We start from the raw sequence: 20,704 nt of genomic DNA, 5'->3' as shown, positions 1-20,704 counted from the left end.
TTCATGTAAAGATATTACCTGCCACAGCTAGATTTTCGTCACTGAGTCGAACACGACCTACGAATCCATGAACAGATGACGAAAAATTCTATATAAACAAAGTACATGGTAGCATGTATGGGATCACTAGGGATGTTGAAATTTAGGTACTTACAAATTGAGGACTTGTTTGAAGTTGTTGAAGATAAACAAAGGCCTCTACCGATATTTGAGAATGGATCCACTACCCGGACTAAACCCCGAAGGACTGCGAAGCGATCATTGGCGAGGCTCGTTTGAAAGAGACAAATCCCGTTCTGCCGCGTTTCAAAGGACTTCCGAAAATTCACAGACCAGGAAAAGAAAGGCGAGAAATCATTTCGACAGACGGATCTCCCACCCATAATCTGGCGAAATGGTTAGTAAAGGATTTCCGGAGTATGCCGAATCCCTTCCGCACTAAGTCAGTAAAATTACACTGAAGTTCTCTCAGAAACTATTACGGTCAGGAATCATCCAGGATGAAGAATTGACGGTTTGTTTCGACCTAGCGGCTCTTTTCTCCTGCGTTCCAGTAGAGGATTCCTTAAATCTTCTCGAGGACTGGTTATTACGCCAATGGAATGCAGCATGGATAGGAAAGGTCAGGACATACATGGCAAGATTGTACATGCACGCGAATTTCTTACAATTTCGAGGAAACTTCTACAAGCAGACGAAAGAAGCCCCCATGGAAAATTCTCTCTCAACGTTTTTATCCGAGCTACTCATGGCAAATCTTGAAGAAAATTTAAAGAAACAGGAATATTACCGGATAATTGGTGGAGATACGTCGACGACATTTTCAGCGTTAACAAGCGGAAGGATCTACCTAGAAGTAGGGAAAACTACCGTTTTTGTATCTACTTGCCATTAGGCAATAAAGTTCATTGTTCAACTTCGCAATCAATAGGAAGCCTACCAACACCCAGCGAGTCATCCTCTACACATCGAATCATTCATTCCAGCATAAGATGGCAATGCATGGTCCACCGAGTGCAGACCCTACCCCTCAGCGCAGACGGAAAGACCTTAGTAGAAATACCTGGGATATATTTTCGAGACGGTAAGAATTTACGGATACAAGGAAAGGACGATAAGAGCCATCATCGACAAAGAGGACAGGCAGTATGTTCGGAGTGCTTTGACGACACTCACCCCTATTACCAAACCCATAAAGCGAGTCTGAGGTGGGAGCTAGAGACTTGTTCCCTCGTCACTAGATTAATCGAGCCCTGGATCCGGTTTACCGGTCAGCCCAAAGCGAGGTTGCTTAGGACGTGGCTGGGGTTCATTGAAGAGCTCTGTTGAACTCCTTCAAAAACCCACAGGTCCGCAAGCACGTCTCCGTACAAGCGACCCGTACCGTACTCAAAATACTTTAGCGCAACACCAGGCGCATTAGGATCCAGGCCAGCGAGATTCTGATTATGGAAGACTGGCAGCATAGCATATTCTACACTCTTAGTAAGGATGGATGAGACCTCCCTGAAACGGTGAGTGGATTAATGGTACGGTTGCCTCCGTTCCGGTAAAACCTTGGCAGGCCTCCAAGTACGTTCTAATCCCGCCAATTTATCTGGTGGAAACAGGGTCAGTCGACGGTCACCGGTGCTAACCACTGATAATCTACCGTCGTATAGCAGTAGCTCGGAGCAGCAATATGAGACACAAGGACTACAAGGATGATTAGGGATTCAGAGTCCAGTGTACACACCGAATTCGAGCAACAACGCTACTCGAGGGGGCAACAACCTTAAAACTCGAGGTTGACGGAGGTGAAGAATAATGTCGATGAACTCATCCAGTTCGACAAGGACCGGCACAATGTGCATACCGCGATCAAGAGCAAGCTGACGAACATCAAATCCTCTGTCAACGTTGCTATGAACGAGCAAAAAACGCTGGTGATGAGAGCAGAGCTTGCCGAAAAGGCACTAAAAAAGGTTACGGAGCAAGCAGCAGCTGCCAAGCTTAGGACCCCGAGATGAAAAACCTACAAAGAAGCGAGACAGAGAGTCACCAAGAGAAGAGGAAGACCCAAAAAAGCAGCGCAACGAACAATGAAAAGGTGTGCCGGAAAAGGACGGGAGCGATGACGGATGGCTAACCGTCGTTAACGTCAAAGACAAAAAAGAAACAGAAAGGGAAGGTGGAGGGATGTCATACTTGTTAAGGCAAGCGTCCAAACAACGTACGCAAATATCCTTCGAAAAGTTAAGGCCAATTCGAACCTGAAGGACCTCAGAGAAAATGTAGTTAGACCGCGGTGCACCCAAAAAGGGGAGATGCTGTTTGAGCTGAAGAGTGACCCAGCGATCAAGAGCTTGGCTCATCAGGAGCTAGTCGCGAAATCTTTCGCGAACGAGGTGGACGTAAGAGCACTTACTCAGAAAGCAGATATCTGGAAGAGACAACTACTACCAGTTGACACGTCGATCAAACTGGTGGAGAAAGGCAAGATGATAATTGATTAGTCGATATCTCCTCTGAGACTCGTCAAACGAGTAGATAGGCCACCGATGCGATGTTTCAAGTGCCTGGACTCCAGACACCCGGCGGCGAGCTATAATGGTCCGGACAAAACCGCAAGAAGGGGCCTTCCTTAGCCGAGTGGTTAGAGCCCGCGGCTACAAAGCAAAGCCATGCTGAAGGTGTCTGGGTTCGATTCCCGGTCGGTCCAGAATCTTTTCGTAATGGAAATTTCCTTGACTTCCCTGGGCATAGAGTATCATCGTACCTGCCACACGATATACGAATGCGAAAATGTCAACTTTAGCAAAGAAAGCTCTCAGTTAATAACTGTGGAAGTGCTCATAAGTACACTAAGCTGAGTAGCCGGCTCTGTCCCAGTGGGGACGTTAATGCCAAGGAGAAGAAGAACAAAACCGCAAGAATCGACCAAAGCGCTTGTTCTGCTCATAGGAGGAAGGGAACTCCCATTCGACGAGCAGCTTCAATTACCGTGCGTACCAAAAGGCAATCGCAGTCCAACAGCATCGGAGGTAACGCAGATCAACCTGAATCACTGCGACATCGCACAGCAACTGTTGTGGCAATCGACAACAGAAACAAAGTGCGACGTTGCGATAAAAGTACCACCCAACAACACCAATAAGGTGGCGGATAGTACAGGCGCAACAGCGATACAAGTGACGGGTAGGTTTTCTAGTAGTGATAGTGGTTGCCAGTTCACTAGCGGGCAACATGAACTGAAGAATAAGTGAAGAGTACACCCATAGCGATTCCCAGGCGATACGCTTTAGGATTGGCCAACGGAACACTGCGGCTTTCGACAAAGATCTCTTCGTTGAGGCACTTCGCACCGACAGTAATGCCCTGAATTTTGATGCTGTAGAGCTTACAAAAGCGAAGGCAAAGGCTTGTGATACAACAATGCCATGAAAACCGGGAGCCCCACAACGATCGACGTCCCGCATACTGGTGGAGCGAGGCACTCAACGCCCTCCGCACTGCTTGCCTTGAATCCAGGAGACGTTACCAGAGAGAAAAGAACGTAGAAGTCAAAGAGGAGCGAAATGTCGTATTCCAAGCAGCCAGAGCTGCTTTCAAACGCGAGACAACGCTGAGCAAGTCTGAGTGCTACAATGAGCTGTGCCGAACTGACTCCAACACCTGTAGGGACGTTTATCGAGTGGTCATAGCGAAAGTTAAGGGTCCATTAATACCGGTTGAAACGTGTGCTGAAAAGCTGAAGGTTATTGTCGAGGGCTCTTCCCAACGCATAACCTGACACCGTATGTCGATGAGGAAAAAGCAAACGTTGAAGATTGTCAGATATCCGAGCTTGTAGCAGTGACGAAAAAAGCCCCCGGACCGAATGGAATACTTAATTAAGCACTTAAAGCGGCGATCCTAGGAAGTTGAAGTGCTAGCCACGGAGGCAACGGGCACGGTCGAGAACGGGATAGCCCATTCACCCCCCAAGCTTAAGATAGCGAACTACAAAACGGAGGTGCTACTACTTAGCAATCGCTAAGCGGTTCAACAGCGCTTCAACATCGAACCACGGCTGGTGTGCTTCCTGGGCGTTTCGAGGAGGAGTGTTGAGATACCGAAACAGCACAATCGAAGCAACCACTTGAAATTCAAATTTCACCATGCGATCACAGCAATCTGTAAATGTATACAGTTAATAAATTTTCATTCCACTGTTACTACCCGTAGCGCCAAGTAGTTTTTGTTATACGCTCTGCTAATGGATCAATGCACGAGTTCACTAATTTGACGTTTCAGCGGTGCCGAATTCACTGGTTGTCATGGTCCCATAAATAACACGGCACCGCTAAAACGTCTGATAGTGAACCCGTGCACAGGTCCATACATGTCAACGCTCTGATCAAAAGACTGCAATTCTGCTTTGACAGATTTGTTAAATACTTTGCTACCCTCGGAGAAGGCTCAGTAATGAACAATTTTGTTTGACCACACGACTCCAAACTATTCCAATATTGCTTGTGCTGAGTTGCCGACTAAGAATTTATCTGAAGCTTCACCCAGCACTTCAAAATCGTAATAGCTGGCTCAGGGCCAATGAAGTCATGCGATGCTCCATCGCGAGCTAGCTCATCAATCAATTCATTTCCAGCGATGGAAGAATGGCCAAGTATATATACAAGGTTTACAGAGTTGACTGAATTCAGTTTCTCAATTTGAGTTCGACTTGCGATAACAAGCTTCGACCTTGAGTTCGCCGCAGCAAGAGCTTTTATAGCAGCCTGACTATCTGAACAGAAGTACCGTTTTGATTCATATTACGGACACTTAAGGCCTCAGTGAAGTATAACCCAACTTGGACCATACAAAATAAATTATTCTGTATGATTTTTTAGCGTTATCGAGCGTCGGAAGCCCTTAACTTTTGGATGGTGGGTAAAGAATACGCTTCCGCAACTTGAATAATTTTAAATAAATCAAAACGTGTGGCCTTTTCATGATTCTTATTCCGGACGCTCCGTCACTTTTGCCTCATATTCCGGACGCTTTGATTCGAATTACGGACAGCTCATGATAATCATAAATGGAACAGTCAAATCATCAATTGAAATCGTTCAACCACTTAAGAGACGTCTAAGGTAGTTGGGCATTCTAAATTTGCAATGATATTTATGGAAAAAAAAACTAATAAAACGAGCCTCGAAAATGAGAACTTTTGGATGGCGAAAATTGAAACATTTCGTGTGAAATGTTTCCCATACAAACGAGAGTGTCCGGAATTTGAAGCTGTCCGTAATATGAATCAAAACGGTATACGATTTTTTTTCCATTACGCGCTGTTGAAGTGCTGAATGCATCCGTTGGGTTCATCATGTGGTAAATATACCGAACAATACACGTATTTCCTATTGAGGTCACCAACAGCAACATCGATTGTGACAGCACATATATCTCTGGTAGTTAACTCAGAAATGAGTGTAGCAACGATTGCTTTATTAACGAGCACGCATGCGCGGGGTATGGAACGCGAGTTTGCCATCTCAAGTTTGCTGAAAGTAGCGAAAACTGGGTCCACAAGGTTACCTAGATAGAAGTTCCCCATACGAAAGTAAGGTTCTGGAACTAGCGCCACTTGGGCTGTACCATTTTGCATGAGTCTGCAAAGATTGATCGTTGCTGTTCTTTTATGCTGAAGACTTATCTGAGCTATCCTAAACGTAGCCACTACCCAAACTAGGCAGGATTAAGCTTTTTGCAATCTCAGCACGAAAAAGACGAGCATTGAAAAAAACAGATAAGTATCTATTGAAATCGAAGGCGAAAAAGCACAGCATACACTTAGAAAAACGCGTAATGCGAAACCATATAGGTGATAATTTAATTTAAAAGCAACATATTCATAATCCCACCCTTAGCCTCAGAGACTGAAGAAGGGCAGCTGATTATCTCGGAGAAACACAAGGTCACCTGCGCCATTGCTCCGGGTAACACAGGAAGGACACAATACTGCAGAGGGCGCCCTGGTACTCCACAAGCTCCGTTAGCGATTAGGTTTTATTTAGACCTCCCTAACCATTCATTCTTAGGCATGGTACGCATCACACCATAAATTAGGGGTCACCTGTGAGATGGACTTTTACCACCGGAACAGGCAGTCCGCAGTATTAATTCTTAGCCGATTGAAAGAACCACTACCAAAGTTTATGTTCTGTTTTTGGGTGAAGGCAACATGTAATTCTTTATCAACGAAGTTGTCGCTATTACAAATATGGTCAGACATCTAAACAATTTTGTTGTCTTATCTTTCCAGGTTGTATATGTTTTCTACAACCCCACCGACAGCGGAGCGGTGCAACTCAACAGTGAAAATCTTGATATGACCTTAGGTAGGTTCCGATTTCTTCCCGCTGAATAAACTCAAACTCTACCCTACTTCCCACTTTTACAGCTTCTAATGAATTAGTATTTATCAATTTCTACGCCGAATGGTGTAGATTCAGCAACATTCTGCAGCCAATATTCGACGAAGCGGCAGATAAGGTAAGTGTGTGATTGATCTCCTGCTGTGCCGTTATCAGCTCTGGCAACTCAGTGATGCTTCACATTTAATCTCCTACAGGTGAAAGAAGCCTTCCCCGATGGCGGTCGGGTCGTCATGGGTAAAGTGGATTGCGACCGGGAATCGTCGGTGGCGTCTCGGTTTCACATCTCCAAGTACCCCACGCTGAAGATCATCCGCAATGGACAGCCGACGAAGCGGGAATATCGCGGAGCGCGAACCGTGGAAGCCTTCACCGAGTTCGTGAAGAAACAGCTGGAAGATCCGATCAAGGAGTTCCACCATTTGAAGGATCTGGAGAAGCTGGACACCAAGAAGCGGGTCGTGGTCGGATACTTTGATCGGCGAGATATGCCTGAGTACAACATGTTCCGACGGGTGGCAACGAATCTCAAGGAAGACTGTGTGTTCCATGCAGGGTTCGGCGACACCGTGTCGGCTATGCATCCTCCAGGTATATATTTTTTTTTAATTCTATGAAATGTTTCATTACACAATTCAATTTTTATTTCCTTACATTTTCACCTACGATACAGGATATAATGAAAGTAATTTTGTAGAATTGATTGGTGTAGTTTGATTCTATGACACTCCCCTGAATCTTATTTCCCAGAATGTCATTCTCCTATGGGCAGTTTCATAAACACATAATTGTCCCATGTGAATAGGAAATCCAGCAAACATGGGACTGATATGCGTTTATGGACAGTAAATCAATCACAAAAATGTACCTTTCCCCAGGAAACTATTCATCGTGATGCGCCCATATTTCGCGCATGCTCCAATTTCGCTCACTCTAATGAATCTCACATTTTTTTGAAACATGTCTTATCTCTAACCGAAGATTGTAAGCGGGGCAAAATAAGCTTGGATGTTGTTAAATGTAGTAGGTGATAGGCAACATTTCTTACAGATTGTAAAACATTTATTGCAAATTTTGTAATTGAGCAAACTATCTAGTTCTGTAGTTTCTAAAGGTTTTTGAGGGAATGTTTCATTCATTCAAAGGAACGAACTTCGTGGAATGTTATAGAATCGCGTAGCATCGAAAGCAAAGAAACGTCTACTAATGTTCATTACCGTTCCCTTCGCAGGACATCCCATCATCGTGTTCCGGCCGGATGTGGCCGTTTCGGACGCGAACGACGAAACGTTCACCGGCAACATGAACAACTTTGACGAGCTGAACATTTGGGTTCAGGAGAAGTGCGTGCCGCTGGTGCGCGAAATCACCTTCGAGAACGCCGAAGAACTGACGGAGGAAGGTCTGCCGTTCCTGATTCTGTTCCACGCCCCGGACGATTTCCAATCGATCAAGGACTACAAAGCCGTAATCGAATCGCAGCTGATGTCGGAAAAACGTTAGCTTGCTGCAACAGGCTACTAACCGATGGAGAATTAACGGATTCGATTTCGTTTTAGAAAACATCAATTTCCTGACGGCCGATGGCAAGAGGTTTGCTCACCCGTTGCACCATCTTGGCAAGAGCCAATCGGACCTGCCGCTGATCGCAATCGATTCCTTCCGGCATATGTATCTGTTCCCGAGCTTCAAGGATATGTACGCTCCGGGCAAGCTGAAGCAGTTCTTGAGCGATCTGTACAGCGGAAAGTTGCATCGGTAAGTTGGATTTGTGGATTTCTTGTGCGCATTTTTCTATAGGTACACGATGCACAGGGCTGGTAGCAAAAAGTGGCACCGAAAAAAGTTATTTTAGTGACCAGATTTCAGAAATAAGTGACTAAAAAGTGACTTTCGTTTCTCGAAAAAGTGACTAAAAGTGACTTGAAATCAAACCGTAATCAGTTTTATTTCAATTCTAGTATAATGTTCTACGAAAAATTGTTTCAATAGGATCTACTGCAGGTCGATGGTCTAGTTGAGTACCATGTTTGTAAATTTTTATTGTACTTCCCAAATTTCAAGACGTTGCCTATATTTTTTTTCAAACAGAAAAATTAACATTTATTTAAATAATCCTTTTTACCAGGTTCTCAATCTCATTTCACATTTCTATCCAAATTTCCAAAAAAAAAAAAAATACACGTATAAAACCGCTAAAATTGAATTTATTGTACCGTTTTGTCTCTAATTCCGAACATGACGCATATTACGAACACTCGACATTAATCAACCATTTTCAAATGAATCTTCAAAATATCGGGACAGGATGTCAACTCTTTTTCAATTCAAGTCCTCCATATTAAAAAGCATGGAAAATATTAATTTCAATCTTTATAAGCGCCACTGTGCGGGATATGAGTATTGTTCGAAATTTGAGACAAAACGTTAAACTGTGTAGATCCCAAAACTTTTCCATGACTTTAAATAGATAAGAATTTAAGATTCAGTCTAGAAAAATTATAAGCGTATAGATGAAGTTCCGTCAAACGTAATATTCACAGAACAATATTTTTTATTTACCTTTATTAGATTCTACTTTAAAGCTTCTACCTATCAAGGTCAATATTTTGTGTGATTAGATCAAGATTACGGAAAATGTAATACAGGTCGGACTCGATTATCCGGAGTATCGATTTTTTTTTCACTCCGGATAATCGAATCCTCCGGATAATCGAATCACTAAGAAAAAAATTGAAATCGTCGATAAAAGAACTTAAATATTATCTTTTTTCAATGTTTTATCTATATGATGCGGTGGCGTAGCCAGAAATTATTTCTTCGAACCGTAGGGGTCTTTACAAGAAAAAACATTTTTTTTATCAGCATACACAAAAAATCACTTTTTAAACCTCTACTCTTCTTAAATACGTTCAAAACTGCGAAACCATTCATATTGTATAATGCAATACCAAATTATCTCAGATTTATGCATAAAAATTGAAAAACATGAACATCAAAAAACAAATTCCGGATAATCGAGTCTAAAATTCCGGATAATCGAATCCCGGATAATCGAGTCCCCGGATAATCGAGTCTCCGGATAATCGAGTCCGACCTGTACTTGGGCATTCATCAATATTTCAAATTAAAAATGATAATAGAAGATTGATTATGATTGAAATACTGTTAAAAACCAATGCAATGGCAATCATTTCAATTTTCATAAATCATTAAGATCTGATACTTAACATTATAAATAAAGAGTTTTTCACCATTTAGAATGTACCGGATGAGGCTACTCGCTTAAAAAAAGCTTAACCGTTTCAATTCTCTCAAAGTATAGATCAAACATAATACAGTCATCGCTCCCTTACTCGATATTGAAGGGACCATCGAGTTAGGGAGGTATCGAGTTACAGAACACAAAACCAATGCAACTGCGATCCAAGAGATCATCGAGTTGGTCATAAAAACCAACTTTTACTATGGCTCTCTAATTCGATATCGAGATACGGAATATCGAGTAAGGGAGAGTTAACTGAAGATCACTAAAATGCGTTCCTGTAATCACAGATTTTTAGAAACAAAATGGCTACTTTATTGTAAATTTGAGGCGTTCGGGGACCCGAAAATAGTCATTTGAATTATTAAACAAATGCAGGACACATGGTTATCCAAATTAAACGTTTCTCAAAAGTGGCCACATTATAGTATAGACCATTTCAAAAATTATAAATGAATCTGTTTTAAGAAGTATGATAAGTTTTACTCTCAAATAGAATATTAAAAAAATATTCTTTGTTTTGCGTTTTAAGTGTTAAATATCTATATTATAGATTTTGTAAAATTTTCAAGAAGTATTGTGCTTTATACCAGGATGGATTGATTAATAAAATGAATTTGGAAAACAAAGAGAATAATAACGATACAAACGTAGTGTTCGACAATAGAAGATAAACATCTTATTATCCACCACAAGGTATTAAAAATTCTACTAAAAGAGAATGCATAAAAGATATTCAAAATGAGTACTAAACATTTAAACTTCTAGTTTTCTATCAATGAACCTACACCATACTAATATTACAGATTACGCGGAACTCTATGAAATATTAGCTTTTTTCCAACCTTTTTTCACAAGACAACCAAGAACCAATATTTTGATACTGACATGAAGTTGTTCTGGTTATGACCTGGAAGGGAGAAACCAATACGAAATTTATGTACGTCAAGGTGAGCCGAGATTCTGCTGTCACGAACTGTCACTGTGATCCCAGATCTAAAACAATGGACAAACATGATAAAAGCGCGTAATTGATTAAAACGTATTTTTGCATTTTATCAAATGTGACAAAAAATCGATTGAAAAGCTATCCATGCTTATTCAAAAGTAATGTCACAATAACACCTTTTATCCTGATTTAATATAAAGTGTTCAAATACGCATTATTATACTTTTTCCAATAAAAACGAAATTTAAATGCACAGAAAACTTTGACCATTTTCCCATGTTTGTCCAGAACGATCGAAGGAACACAACAAAAGAAAACTAGCGATTTTCATCAAGTCTGCCTTGATTGTCGTTGGCAAGCTGGAGTTTTCTTGCAATTCGAAATAACTTCGTGTTATATTTCGTGTGAAATATCGGTGCCTCCCTCCCAGGTTATGACCTAACTTAAAACTTAGCCTAAATTAAAAAAGGCCGATTCAAAATTTTGTCCCGAAAATTTAGCTTAAAATAGTTGAAAAAAGTGACTTTTTGACGAAAAAAGTGACTTTAGTTGAAATGGCTTCAAAAAAGAGACTTTAAAGTGACTGGCTTAAAAAAAGTGACCAAGTCACTAAAAAGTGACTCGCTACCAGCCTTGACGATGCAGGACTGATAGCAGGTTCGTTTTAGAGACATGGTTTCTATTTTAATGCAAGTCTATATTTAATTAATTTAAATTTAATGCAAGTCTATATTTATTGAAAGTTCTCAAAAGGCAGTGCTTCGAAAAACCCAAGGAAGCCAGTTCGATTTTCCGTGGGTCGACGAAGATGTTTTTTTATCGTTTCGTTCCGCGCTGGACAGTGCTTCTAAAGCCCATAGTATTCATGTTCAGTCGAGCATGAATTGAAAACTGGTGAGCTCGTTTCATGCTTATGATAAAACATTTTCAACATGGAACGTTCTTCATCTTCTTGGCATGACGTCCTCACTGGGACAGAGCCTGCTCCTTAGTTTAGTGTTCTTATGAGCACTTCCACAGTTATTAACTGAGAGCTTTCTTTGCCAAAGTTGCCAAATCGAATCCAGACACCTTCAGCATGGCTTTGCTTTGTAGCCCCGGACTCTAACCACTCGGTTAAGGAAGGTCCAATGGAACGTTAGGTTTATGTAATTTTCAAACAAACTATGGATGGTTTGTCACAAGTGTCGACATACCGTAAAATGGGACGAATAGAAACACTTTCCAACATGTTTTAATGTGTACAACTTAAACCGTGTGGATAAAAATCATTTTTATTAGCCTTAAATATGGGTCGCGTCTTCCTTTGGCAAGACCCCCATTGCTGTTAAAAAAAGAAAAAATATATCGTACAAATATTTATGAAAATGTTGTATGTTTCTATTCACCACGCAATGGGGCGAATAGAAACACTGTTCAGTAAATATCAATACTTTCTCATTTTAATGGAAAAATGAACACATTTTTAAGTGGAGCTTGAAGAATTATCAACATGTATTTACTTAGTGAAGAAATTTTTTTTTTAAACCGAGTTCAATTTTTGATCATTTTTGAAATCAGCCAAAATGGCGGATGTTTCAAGCTATCAAAAATAATTGAGATTTCAATATTTTCTTCTCAATTTTTAAATGATAAATGTAGCAATTTTTTTATTTTGAAAATAGTCTAGCGATACTCTGTTGTTATTGAACTAATGAAAAAAAAAATCAGTAGGTTTTTAAAGTTTATCATTACACAATAGTCGCATTTTTAACCGAAGGTCGTTTTGTTTCTATTCGCCCCACTTTTTCTATTCACCCCGTTTTACGGTAATTTCTTATTCCTGTTTCATATAATTTTCATATACACATACCTTTACCTTTCTTTTTTCGTCATATCGACGCACTTTTTTATTTTTCTATCAATTTCTTTCCTCCACGAGACAGAAATCCAAAACTGGTTTAAGGTCAGAATCGTATTTTTCCTCATTATCTATGGATGGCAGCACCGAACAAGACGATTTTTTCCTCCATCGCTAATAAGAACACTTCCCGTGGTGATTGTGGAGATGCAGAGGTATTCTCGGTCTCTAGATGCAACAATCACTACACACTAACATCCCTTCCCAGTCCAAACTGGCTGTAAGGACTTGGCCGGCGCCATTATTAATCAATAATATGAGAGCTGCTAAAATGTGCACTTCAAGAGCAAGCGGAAAGTCCCATCCCTTATTCATTTGAATCGAAAAGCAATTCTTAGGTACCAGTTCCGATCAATCACGAAATAGCTACCATTGACATGTATAGTCATGCTATGCTATGAACATGTCCAATAGTTTATTCCAGATGTTTTGAAGAAATTTGTTTATTTTTCACGAACAAGAATTTATCAAGCAGTTCATATGCCCACTTATTTGATTATTTTTCTATCCATTTTTATACGCACTACTTCGTGAATTCATCTGAGCTTTATCTAAGGAATTACTCCATAATTGTTTTAGGGATTATTCCTGGAAATCTTTCAAGAACTCTTCCAGTAATTCTTTATAAATTCATCATTAAGTTTCTCCAAAACTTTATCTATAAATTTATCCAACATTTGATCCACAAATTACTCTTGCAGTTCTTCTTAACAATTCTCTAATTCTCTCGAGACTTCTCAGAAGTTGGGGAGTTTTTATGAGATCCTTGCAAGAGGGCCTTCCTTAGCCGAGTGGTTAGAGTCCGCGATTACTAAGCAAAGCCATGCTGAAGGTGTCTGGGTTCGATTCCCGGTCGGTCCAGGATCTTTTCGTAATGGAAATTTCCTTGACTTCCCTGGGCATAGAGTATAATCGTACCTGCCACACGATATACGATAGCGAAAATGGCAACTTAGGCAAAGAAAGCTCTCAGTTAATAACTGTGGAAGCGCTAGAAGAACACTAAGCTGAGAAGCAGGCTCTCTCCCAGTGAGGACGTAAATGCCAAGAAGAAGCAAGAGTTCATCAGGAATTTCTTCAGAAGTTTCATCAGGAATTTCTTCAGAAGTTTCATCATCAGTTTCTCCAACACTGGCTTTAAAATTGTCCTTTATGATTTCCTGGGCCTTCCTTAGCCGAGTGGTTAGAGTCCGCGGCTACAAAGCAAAGCCATGCTGAAGGTGTCTTGGTTCAATTCCCGGTCGGTCCAGAATCTTTTCGTAATGGAAATTTCCTTGACTTCCCTGGGCATAGAGTATCATCGTACCTGCCACACGATATACGAATGCGAATATGGCAACTTTTGCATAAAAAGCTCTCAGTTAATAACTGTGGAAGTGCTCATAAGAACACTAAGCTGAGAAGCAGGCTCTGTCCCAGTGGGGACGTTAATGCCAAGAAGAACAAGAAGAAGATTTTCTGGAAACAATCCTGGATGATTTCCTTGAAACTTTATTGAGAAATTTCTCAAATAAGAAAATCCAAAGAAATCAATGAAGAACTGAAGGATTTTCTTGGAAAATTTATGGAAGAATCGTTAAAGTAATTCCTGGAGAAATTCATGGGTGAGTCTCTGGAGTAATTTCTGGGATTGTCCTTAAAATTAAAGGTAAAAAGAGACAATTTACACCGTCTTCAACCAAAGGCTGCATAGATTGAACGATGACTAACATTAGGCAACGGACAACACGGAACACCCAGTAGCCCGGTGATAAATTTTTCGTTTGACGAAAAGTTTCCACCGACCGGAGCGGGAATCGAACCCACACTCCGTGACACAATACGCCTAAACGACTGACGCCGCTAACCGCACGGCCACGAAGCCCACCTTGCCAGGTATCTTGTACTAATTTAATGGAGGTATTCCTTAAGAAAGCTTTTAACGAATTAATAACTGAATTTGTAACACTTAAATGTTTTGTGCCAGTCTAAGAATATTCCTTTTTGTTCGTAATCAAAAGAACAGCAAGCTTTCAGAGTAGCTTTTGTGCCCGATGATTTAAGCTTAAGTAAGTGTTGCGCACGGTGCATAACCAAAGGCAAATGAGCTAGACGCTTAAGAAACAATCGATAAGTTATGGAATTTTCCGCAAATTAACTTGTACCTGGTCCTTTGAATTTAGAAAACCCACCAATCGGGAAAAGCGGATCAGTTGGAAGTTTTGAGACTTTTTTGAATCCTCCAGAGCTGACCAATAAAAAACAAGGTACAAAAAAGACTGTACACGATTAGGTGGAAATTGCGTCGCAGCAAAAAGGTTCGAACAAATCTATTGCGCGCGAACCGATTTTATTCTGGTGGAGTCAGTTAAAGTGAACGGATCATTTTTCCGAAGTAGAAGCTTTTATCGAAAAGTGAAGCCATAGTTCCAAAGTGAACTTTACTATAAATTTGTGAACTTTTATCCGAGTTCGAAGTAAGTTCGCGAGTTTCCGTAACTACTCGAATAATTTAAATAATCGTGTTTTTCAGTTTGAATTTACAGAGTCGGATAGTTTGACCTGTAATAGATAATTATTGCCAGTGAGTGATTTATTGTGACTATTCAGGTAAGCCTTTGGTGGAGAATAATTATTGAACTTTAGTTAGTGAAAATTATCACGTTGTGTAGGCATCGTCCAGCCCATCCAACGTGGACAGCTTGTCTAGGCTGGTGCAAGATTTCCTGGATTGACCTGAGTACCACGTGTTCAAGTGCGAAGTCCCTTCCTGCGTGTGATCGAAGACTGTTCCGACTAGTGGGCCATTGTGGGTGGAAAATCTCGTCCAACAATCCAGCTTTTCCCCGAATCGATAAGTTCAGACGTGAGCTTGTGCCCGAGTCGTTGGTCCAAAATCGAGCAGTTTTTCGACTATCGGACTCGTTTCGTCAAAGCGTGAGGCGTAGAGCAAAATCAACCCGCTCTAACTCCACCAACCTCCAGGGACGCATCTACCCTGATGATCGTGCCCACGCGCGAGTCCACCTGCTAGCACACGTTTCGAATTTGATTCCGACGAAGCTTTTCTGCCGTCGAGGGACGAATAAGCCATCGCCGTTGGAGCACCACGCCGATGCAGTTAAGGTCAGATCCACACTAGCTTTTGAACTGATTGATAGCATCCGAAAACTGTATATATAGAATAAGCTAAATGAGTTAAATGCGTGACGTCACCAGATAAGTTACTAGGTTTTATTTGAATGTTCACAATAAATTGAGAGCTTGCATACGTTTTGAATAGGTCCTATGCAAATAACTCTCCAAATTCAATTTTATTTCCAATAAATTCGTTTATATTTATGTTTGTTTCTAATGATTATTTCGAGTTCGGATTGAAAACGACTCTACTTTTCTTTTGCGTTTATTTTTAGTAATTATTTAGATTTCCGTTCATTTGTCCTTTCGTGTGTGCCATTTTGGAATTTTTGCTTCTGCATTGAACTATTTGCGACCTGCCCTGAGAAGGGTGGTCTCATACCGGGCTTAGACAGAGTAACGGTCCTTCGGAAATCGAAGGTGGCGCTAAAGCCGTTGCTTGAGGAGCAGAGAAGAACGTTACAAATTATTTGGGCAAATGCTGGTAATACCGACAGGTTGATCAGACGAGTACCAAAAGTAATCAGAGCAGATAATACCGTTTGAGCCGAGTAGTAGGGGAAACTCACGAGCAAATGCTTTAGGAATTCTGCATGCAACTTCTTTTAAAATATTTTCAGAGACTCCTCCAAACCTACCCTTAGGAATTTCTCTTAAATCGCTTACCAATTCTTCCTGGAACTTCACCGTTTTTAAGGGAGGCATTGAGGAAATTCTTCAAAATTTGCTCAGGACTAATCCCCAGTAATTTCCACAGGTATTACCCTGAAAATTTTCCCAGAGACTTTCAAAGAATTTTCGAGACAATCTTTTCTAGGTTAGTAGTTCTTTCAAGGATTTCTGCCAAAAAAATATTCAGAGATTTATTGCAGACCTTTTGAAGAAACTCGTTTAAGCATTACATAGTATTTTATCGTTTTATCTCTCATCTCTCAATTATCGTTTCTATTCATCTCTCTCTGAGAAGGGAAGGGGCTTGGCTATTTGGCTGAAACAGAAATCTTACAGTCAATTCTGCTGGATTCGATATGTTCAATAATTATCTTCGCAATTGTTCTAGAAAAGAATATTCACCAAGATTCACTATAGAGTCCAATAGTTCTGTACATCATTGCCAGTGTTCGTCAAAAATTTCCACAGAAATTTCATTAGAGATTACTTTAGAAACACCTCCTTTTTATGTCAGAAATTTCTCCAATAATTTCTAGAAATTTCTTTGACGATTTTCCGGAGCCACAAATTGGAAAAAAAACTGAAAAAAATCCTGGACATTTTTTAAGGACTTCCTTTGGAAATTTGTCAATGAATTTCCTGGAAGAATATGGATTTATTCCTGAAGGTATCCTCAGTGAAATTTCTGGCTGAAACGCTAAAGACAGGGCCTGAGTATATTTTTATAGAAGTTTTGTGGTTTGCTTTCTACTGTAATTCACCACTATTTTAACGTTTTTCGGCTCTTTCAGTCTAGATAAGCAGCTAAAACGCCTTTTTCATCTATTTTCCTACGTTTCGGTGTATATTTCACCTTCTTCTGGGATTTCGAGGTTGCGTTTTGTTGTTGTGTATGTGTGTATCTTGTCCGACATGCTGTCTACAGATTTTGATGATGGCGCACCTACGCTGTCTATAAAGCTTTTCTCGGTTTTTATCGCCCGCGCACTACTGCTTATCGTATCTATAGAAGGTTTTTTTTTATTGTATTAGAAATACATTTCGATAATCCCCAGGACTCCCTCAGAAATTCGGGAGTTTTTCGGATATCCTCGCAAGATTTCGTCTGCAATTTTTACAGAAATTTAATAAGAGATTGCTAGATGATTAATTGCATTACTTTCCGGATCTTGTCAAGGATTCCCCCTTTAATTTCTGGATAAATGTCCTCGGCAATTTTTGTGAGACATTTCTGAAAACAAAACCTGGTTAAATTCATTCACAAAGAACCTTGGGAAATTTCTCTAAGAATTTCTGCTAGCCTTTCTGAAGTAATCATTGAAGGAATCTTTGGAGTAATTTCTGAACTTATCCTTAGGGATATTCTTAACCCTTAAAAGGCGTGGACAACTTTGTTACACCCTTTGGCTCATATCTTTTGACTCAATTGATCAATTCTCAAAATTTTAACAGTTTTGTGTGAGATACTAGTTGCACCTCCAAATGCGTCCACAAAGATTTGGATACCGGTGGCCGATCAGGATATACGGGAGGAAATGTAGTGTACACCTCCTATTCCACCAGGTATTCTTGGTGAAATTTCAATATTCAATAAGCTCTTGAAAACTTTAGTGGGAAAAGATTCTTTTGATTTATTCTAATTGCGTATCAATTCTAGTTTATTTTCATACATATCCTATTCAAAGGAAAATAAACGAATTGAAATTATTTATTCAGCATTTGTAAATACATAACCCATGAACGTATTCTCATATTTAGCAGAATTCAAGTCAAATTGTAAAAGTTGTTTAAAAATGGGCTTCGTGACCGTGCGATTAGTGTTACCAAACATTTAGCCGCATCGAGTCAAGGGGTGTGGGTTCGATTCCCGCTTCAGTCCGAAAAACTTTTCGTCAGCAGTGTATTTCGACTGTGCAGCTGGGCGTTTCATGCTAGTCCGTTGTCTAGTGTGGTGCTTCCTTCAAAGGGCAAATCGTCAGCTGGAAGCATTAACGTGGCCGTGTCTTTAAAACTTAAGTCTTTTTTGCTCAATATCACCCCCAACGTTGGTGATCATTTCGAAAACCATTTCCGTATGAAAACAACAATCAAAAAACTCCATTTGATCTTGTTGCTGGAAATAGGAAGCTGTGAGAACCTTATAAAAGACATGTATGGCTGAATTTTCTGAAAAAAATCTAATAACTTTAATCACCTGAGTTTTGTTTGAATTGTTTTTGTTTGTTTTGTGTCCTGCATGTTCTCATTTTGTTTCCTGCTTGGTCTCTTTTTTGTCTTGTTTGTTTGTTTTTTTTGCCTGGTCTTTTTTCTCAAGATAAGGTCTCTAAAGCTCCTATTTTATAGGCATTCAGTCACCACGAGCACTGTAAAGAAATCCTGAGAGACAATTTTGAAGTAAATTTTAAGAAATTGATACATTTGGAGAAATTAATGATTAAATACTTTAAGAAGTGCTAAATAATAATCTTGAATGAAATTTCAATCAATGAACAAAACAGTGAACTTACTTAGGGCTTTCTTGAGAAATTTGTAAAAAATCTTTGAAGAAATTCCTGATAAAATTCCAGGTAATCCGGAGTAATTTTTGGGATTATCTCCTGAAAGAAACTTCGGACAAATATCTGAATTAGATTCTGTTTACACTTCTAGCAAAAAATTAAGTAAAATACGTATAGCAATACGAGCGGTAAAACTTGCTCTAATACCATGTTGTAATGTCATTTTGTTCTCTTGGTTCTTGTTTGGTATCTTTTTGGCCTCTTTGTTCTCTTTGTTTCCTTTCTGGTCTCTTTTTCCAGACATGAGCTCTCTAAACCTCTTATTTTTAAGCCACTCAGTCGCTACCAGTCCTGATTTTGTTTTTTAAGACCTGTAACAGATCGTTTTATCGTAAGCAACTAAAAACTATCTAACTCTCCAATCTTCTCTCCGTCAGTGAATTCCACTACGGTCCGGAACGGAACGAGGACAACACCATCGAAGTGGTCATCAATGGGGACTTGAAGAAAGCCACCACCCCTCCGGAGTCCACCTTCAAGAACCTGGGACCCTCGAACAAGCGGTACACACTGCTGAAGGATGAATTGTAAATAGGGCGAAAGCAAGAGAGAGGCACAACCAATACCGATGGACGGAAGACGAAACCTCGGGGGTTTCCATACGTTTGGGAACAGCTGTAACACAGATATTCTTCTCCTTTGCTAAGACCACATTTATTCTTTCGAAGAACGTTTCTATATTTCGTCTTTTGGTTCTTGGCCTTCGTTTTCTTTCTAGATTAATCCATCCAGAACCAGTTCAATCTGATAGTGAGAAAAAAAGTATATTCACCTGATGTAATCTTCAACCGGTATTTGTTTCTGAAATTTCCCGTTTTTTGGACAATTGTTTGAGTGTAGCAAAACCTGTCTCATATAAGACTAACAACTATTAAACATAATTGTGTCGGAGTAATAATACTTATTACCTGATTATTATCTACATAAAATTTGGTGAGCTAACAAACCCAAAATAGAGAAAAACGCCAACTAGCGCTACGACAGGTTTGAAATTCTTAACAGTAACACAGAAAAAATCAAACCGGAGTGAATGTGAATGCACGTGGGACAATGTGTGCGACTGATTGCTGCTTTAGCTGTAATTAGTCTTGTATTTTAAACCATTTTTCCTGGATACTTTCTTCGGTCCTATTATCAATTGTAGAAGTATTTTCAATAGTTATCTCAATCATCGCTACGCAGACAACATTAACCACGCAACAACCGGACGACACGTTTCAGGGCAGCAGTCGGAGACGGGTCCGCGGCTAATCATGCCCCTCAACGAGTTAATGATCGTGTGATGATGGTGGATCGAGAAACAGTGATACTTAGTTACACATTTTATACGGTACGAATTACGTTAGGAAAAGAACACTAAACTAATTTATAACAATCAGAAGCGGTCAGATTGAAGAGCAGAAAGGCTAAGATGTGTAGCGATAGTTTTTTTTTTGTTAATTCGTACTACAAAAGTCTGTAAAATAAAATCTGATATAAGAATGTCTCGAGTGTTGTTGTGCTGGAAAGAAATTCAATAAGATAATAATGATCCTCGTTATCATTTAAGTTAACACCTTAACATATTGGGCTCATTCCCAAATTTCACAACGCTAAAGAGACACAAAATCAAACGGGGCCTTCCTTAGCCGAGTAATTTGAGTCCGCGGCTACAAATGCTACATGCTGAAGGTGTCTAGGTTCGATTCCCGGTCGGTCCAGGATCTTTTCGTGATGGAATGGAAATGTCTAGGGAAGTGGACATAAAGTACCATCGTACGATATGCGAATGCGAAAATGACAACTTTGGCAAAGAAAGCTCTCTGTTAATAACTGTGGAAATGCTCTTAAGAACACTAAGTTGAG

At 40.1% G+C, this 20,704-nt stretch overlaps 1 protein-coding gene across 2 annotated transcripts in view; it reads left to right on the top strand.

Moving 5' to 3' along the window:
• The window catches only part of LOC5578806 (endoplasmic reticulum resident protein 44), a 34,318-nt gene extending 13,977 nt beyond the window's left edge, over positions 1 to 20,341 (top strand). The window contains exons 2-8 of one of the 2 annotated variants that reach the window (XM_021844152.1): positions 6,287 to 6,362; positions 6,425 to 6,516; positions 6,596 to 6,989; positions 7,072 to 7,083; positions 7,630 to 7,896; positions 7,958 to 8,156; positions 19,237 to 20,341. In XM_021844152.1, coding sequence (XP_021699844.1) covers positions 6,287 to 6,362; positions 6,425 to 6,516; positions 6,596 to 6,989; positions 7,072 to 7,083; positions 7,630 to 7,896; positions 7,958 to 8,156; positions 19,237 to 19,390 — 1,194 coding nt within the window. In that variant the 3' untranslated portion in view covers positions 19,391 to 20,341. The remainder of the gene's footprint in view (positions 1 to 6,286; positions 6,363 to 6,424; positions 6,517 to 6,595; positions 6,990 to 7,071; positions 7,084 to 7,629; positions 7,897 to 7,957; positions 8,157 to 19,236) is intronic. The other variant, XM_021844157.1, reaches the window with a different exon arrangement.
• Positions 20,342 to 20,704: the final 363 nt, after the last annotated feature.

The sequence above is a fragment of the Aedes aegypti genome, chromosome 1 (genome assembly GCF_002204515.2).
Source record: "Aedes aegypti strain LVP_AGWG chromosome 1, AaegL5.0 Primary Assembly, whole genome shotgun sequence".
NCBI lineage: Eukaryota > Metazoa > Arthropoda > Insecta > Diptera > Culicidae > Aedes > Aedes aegypti.
Note: the sequence above shows the minus strand (reverse complement) of the source record. Positions and strands in the feature narration are given on the sequence as shown.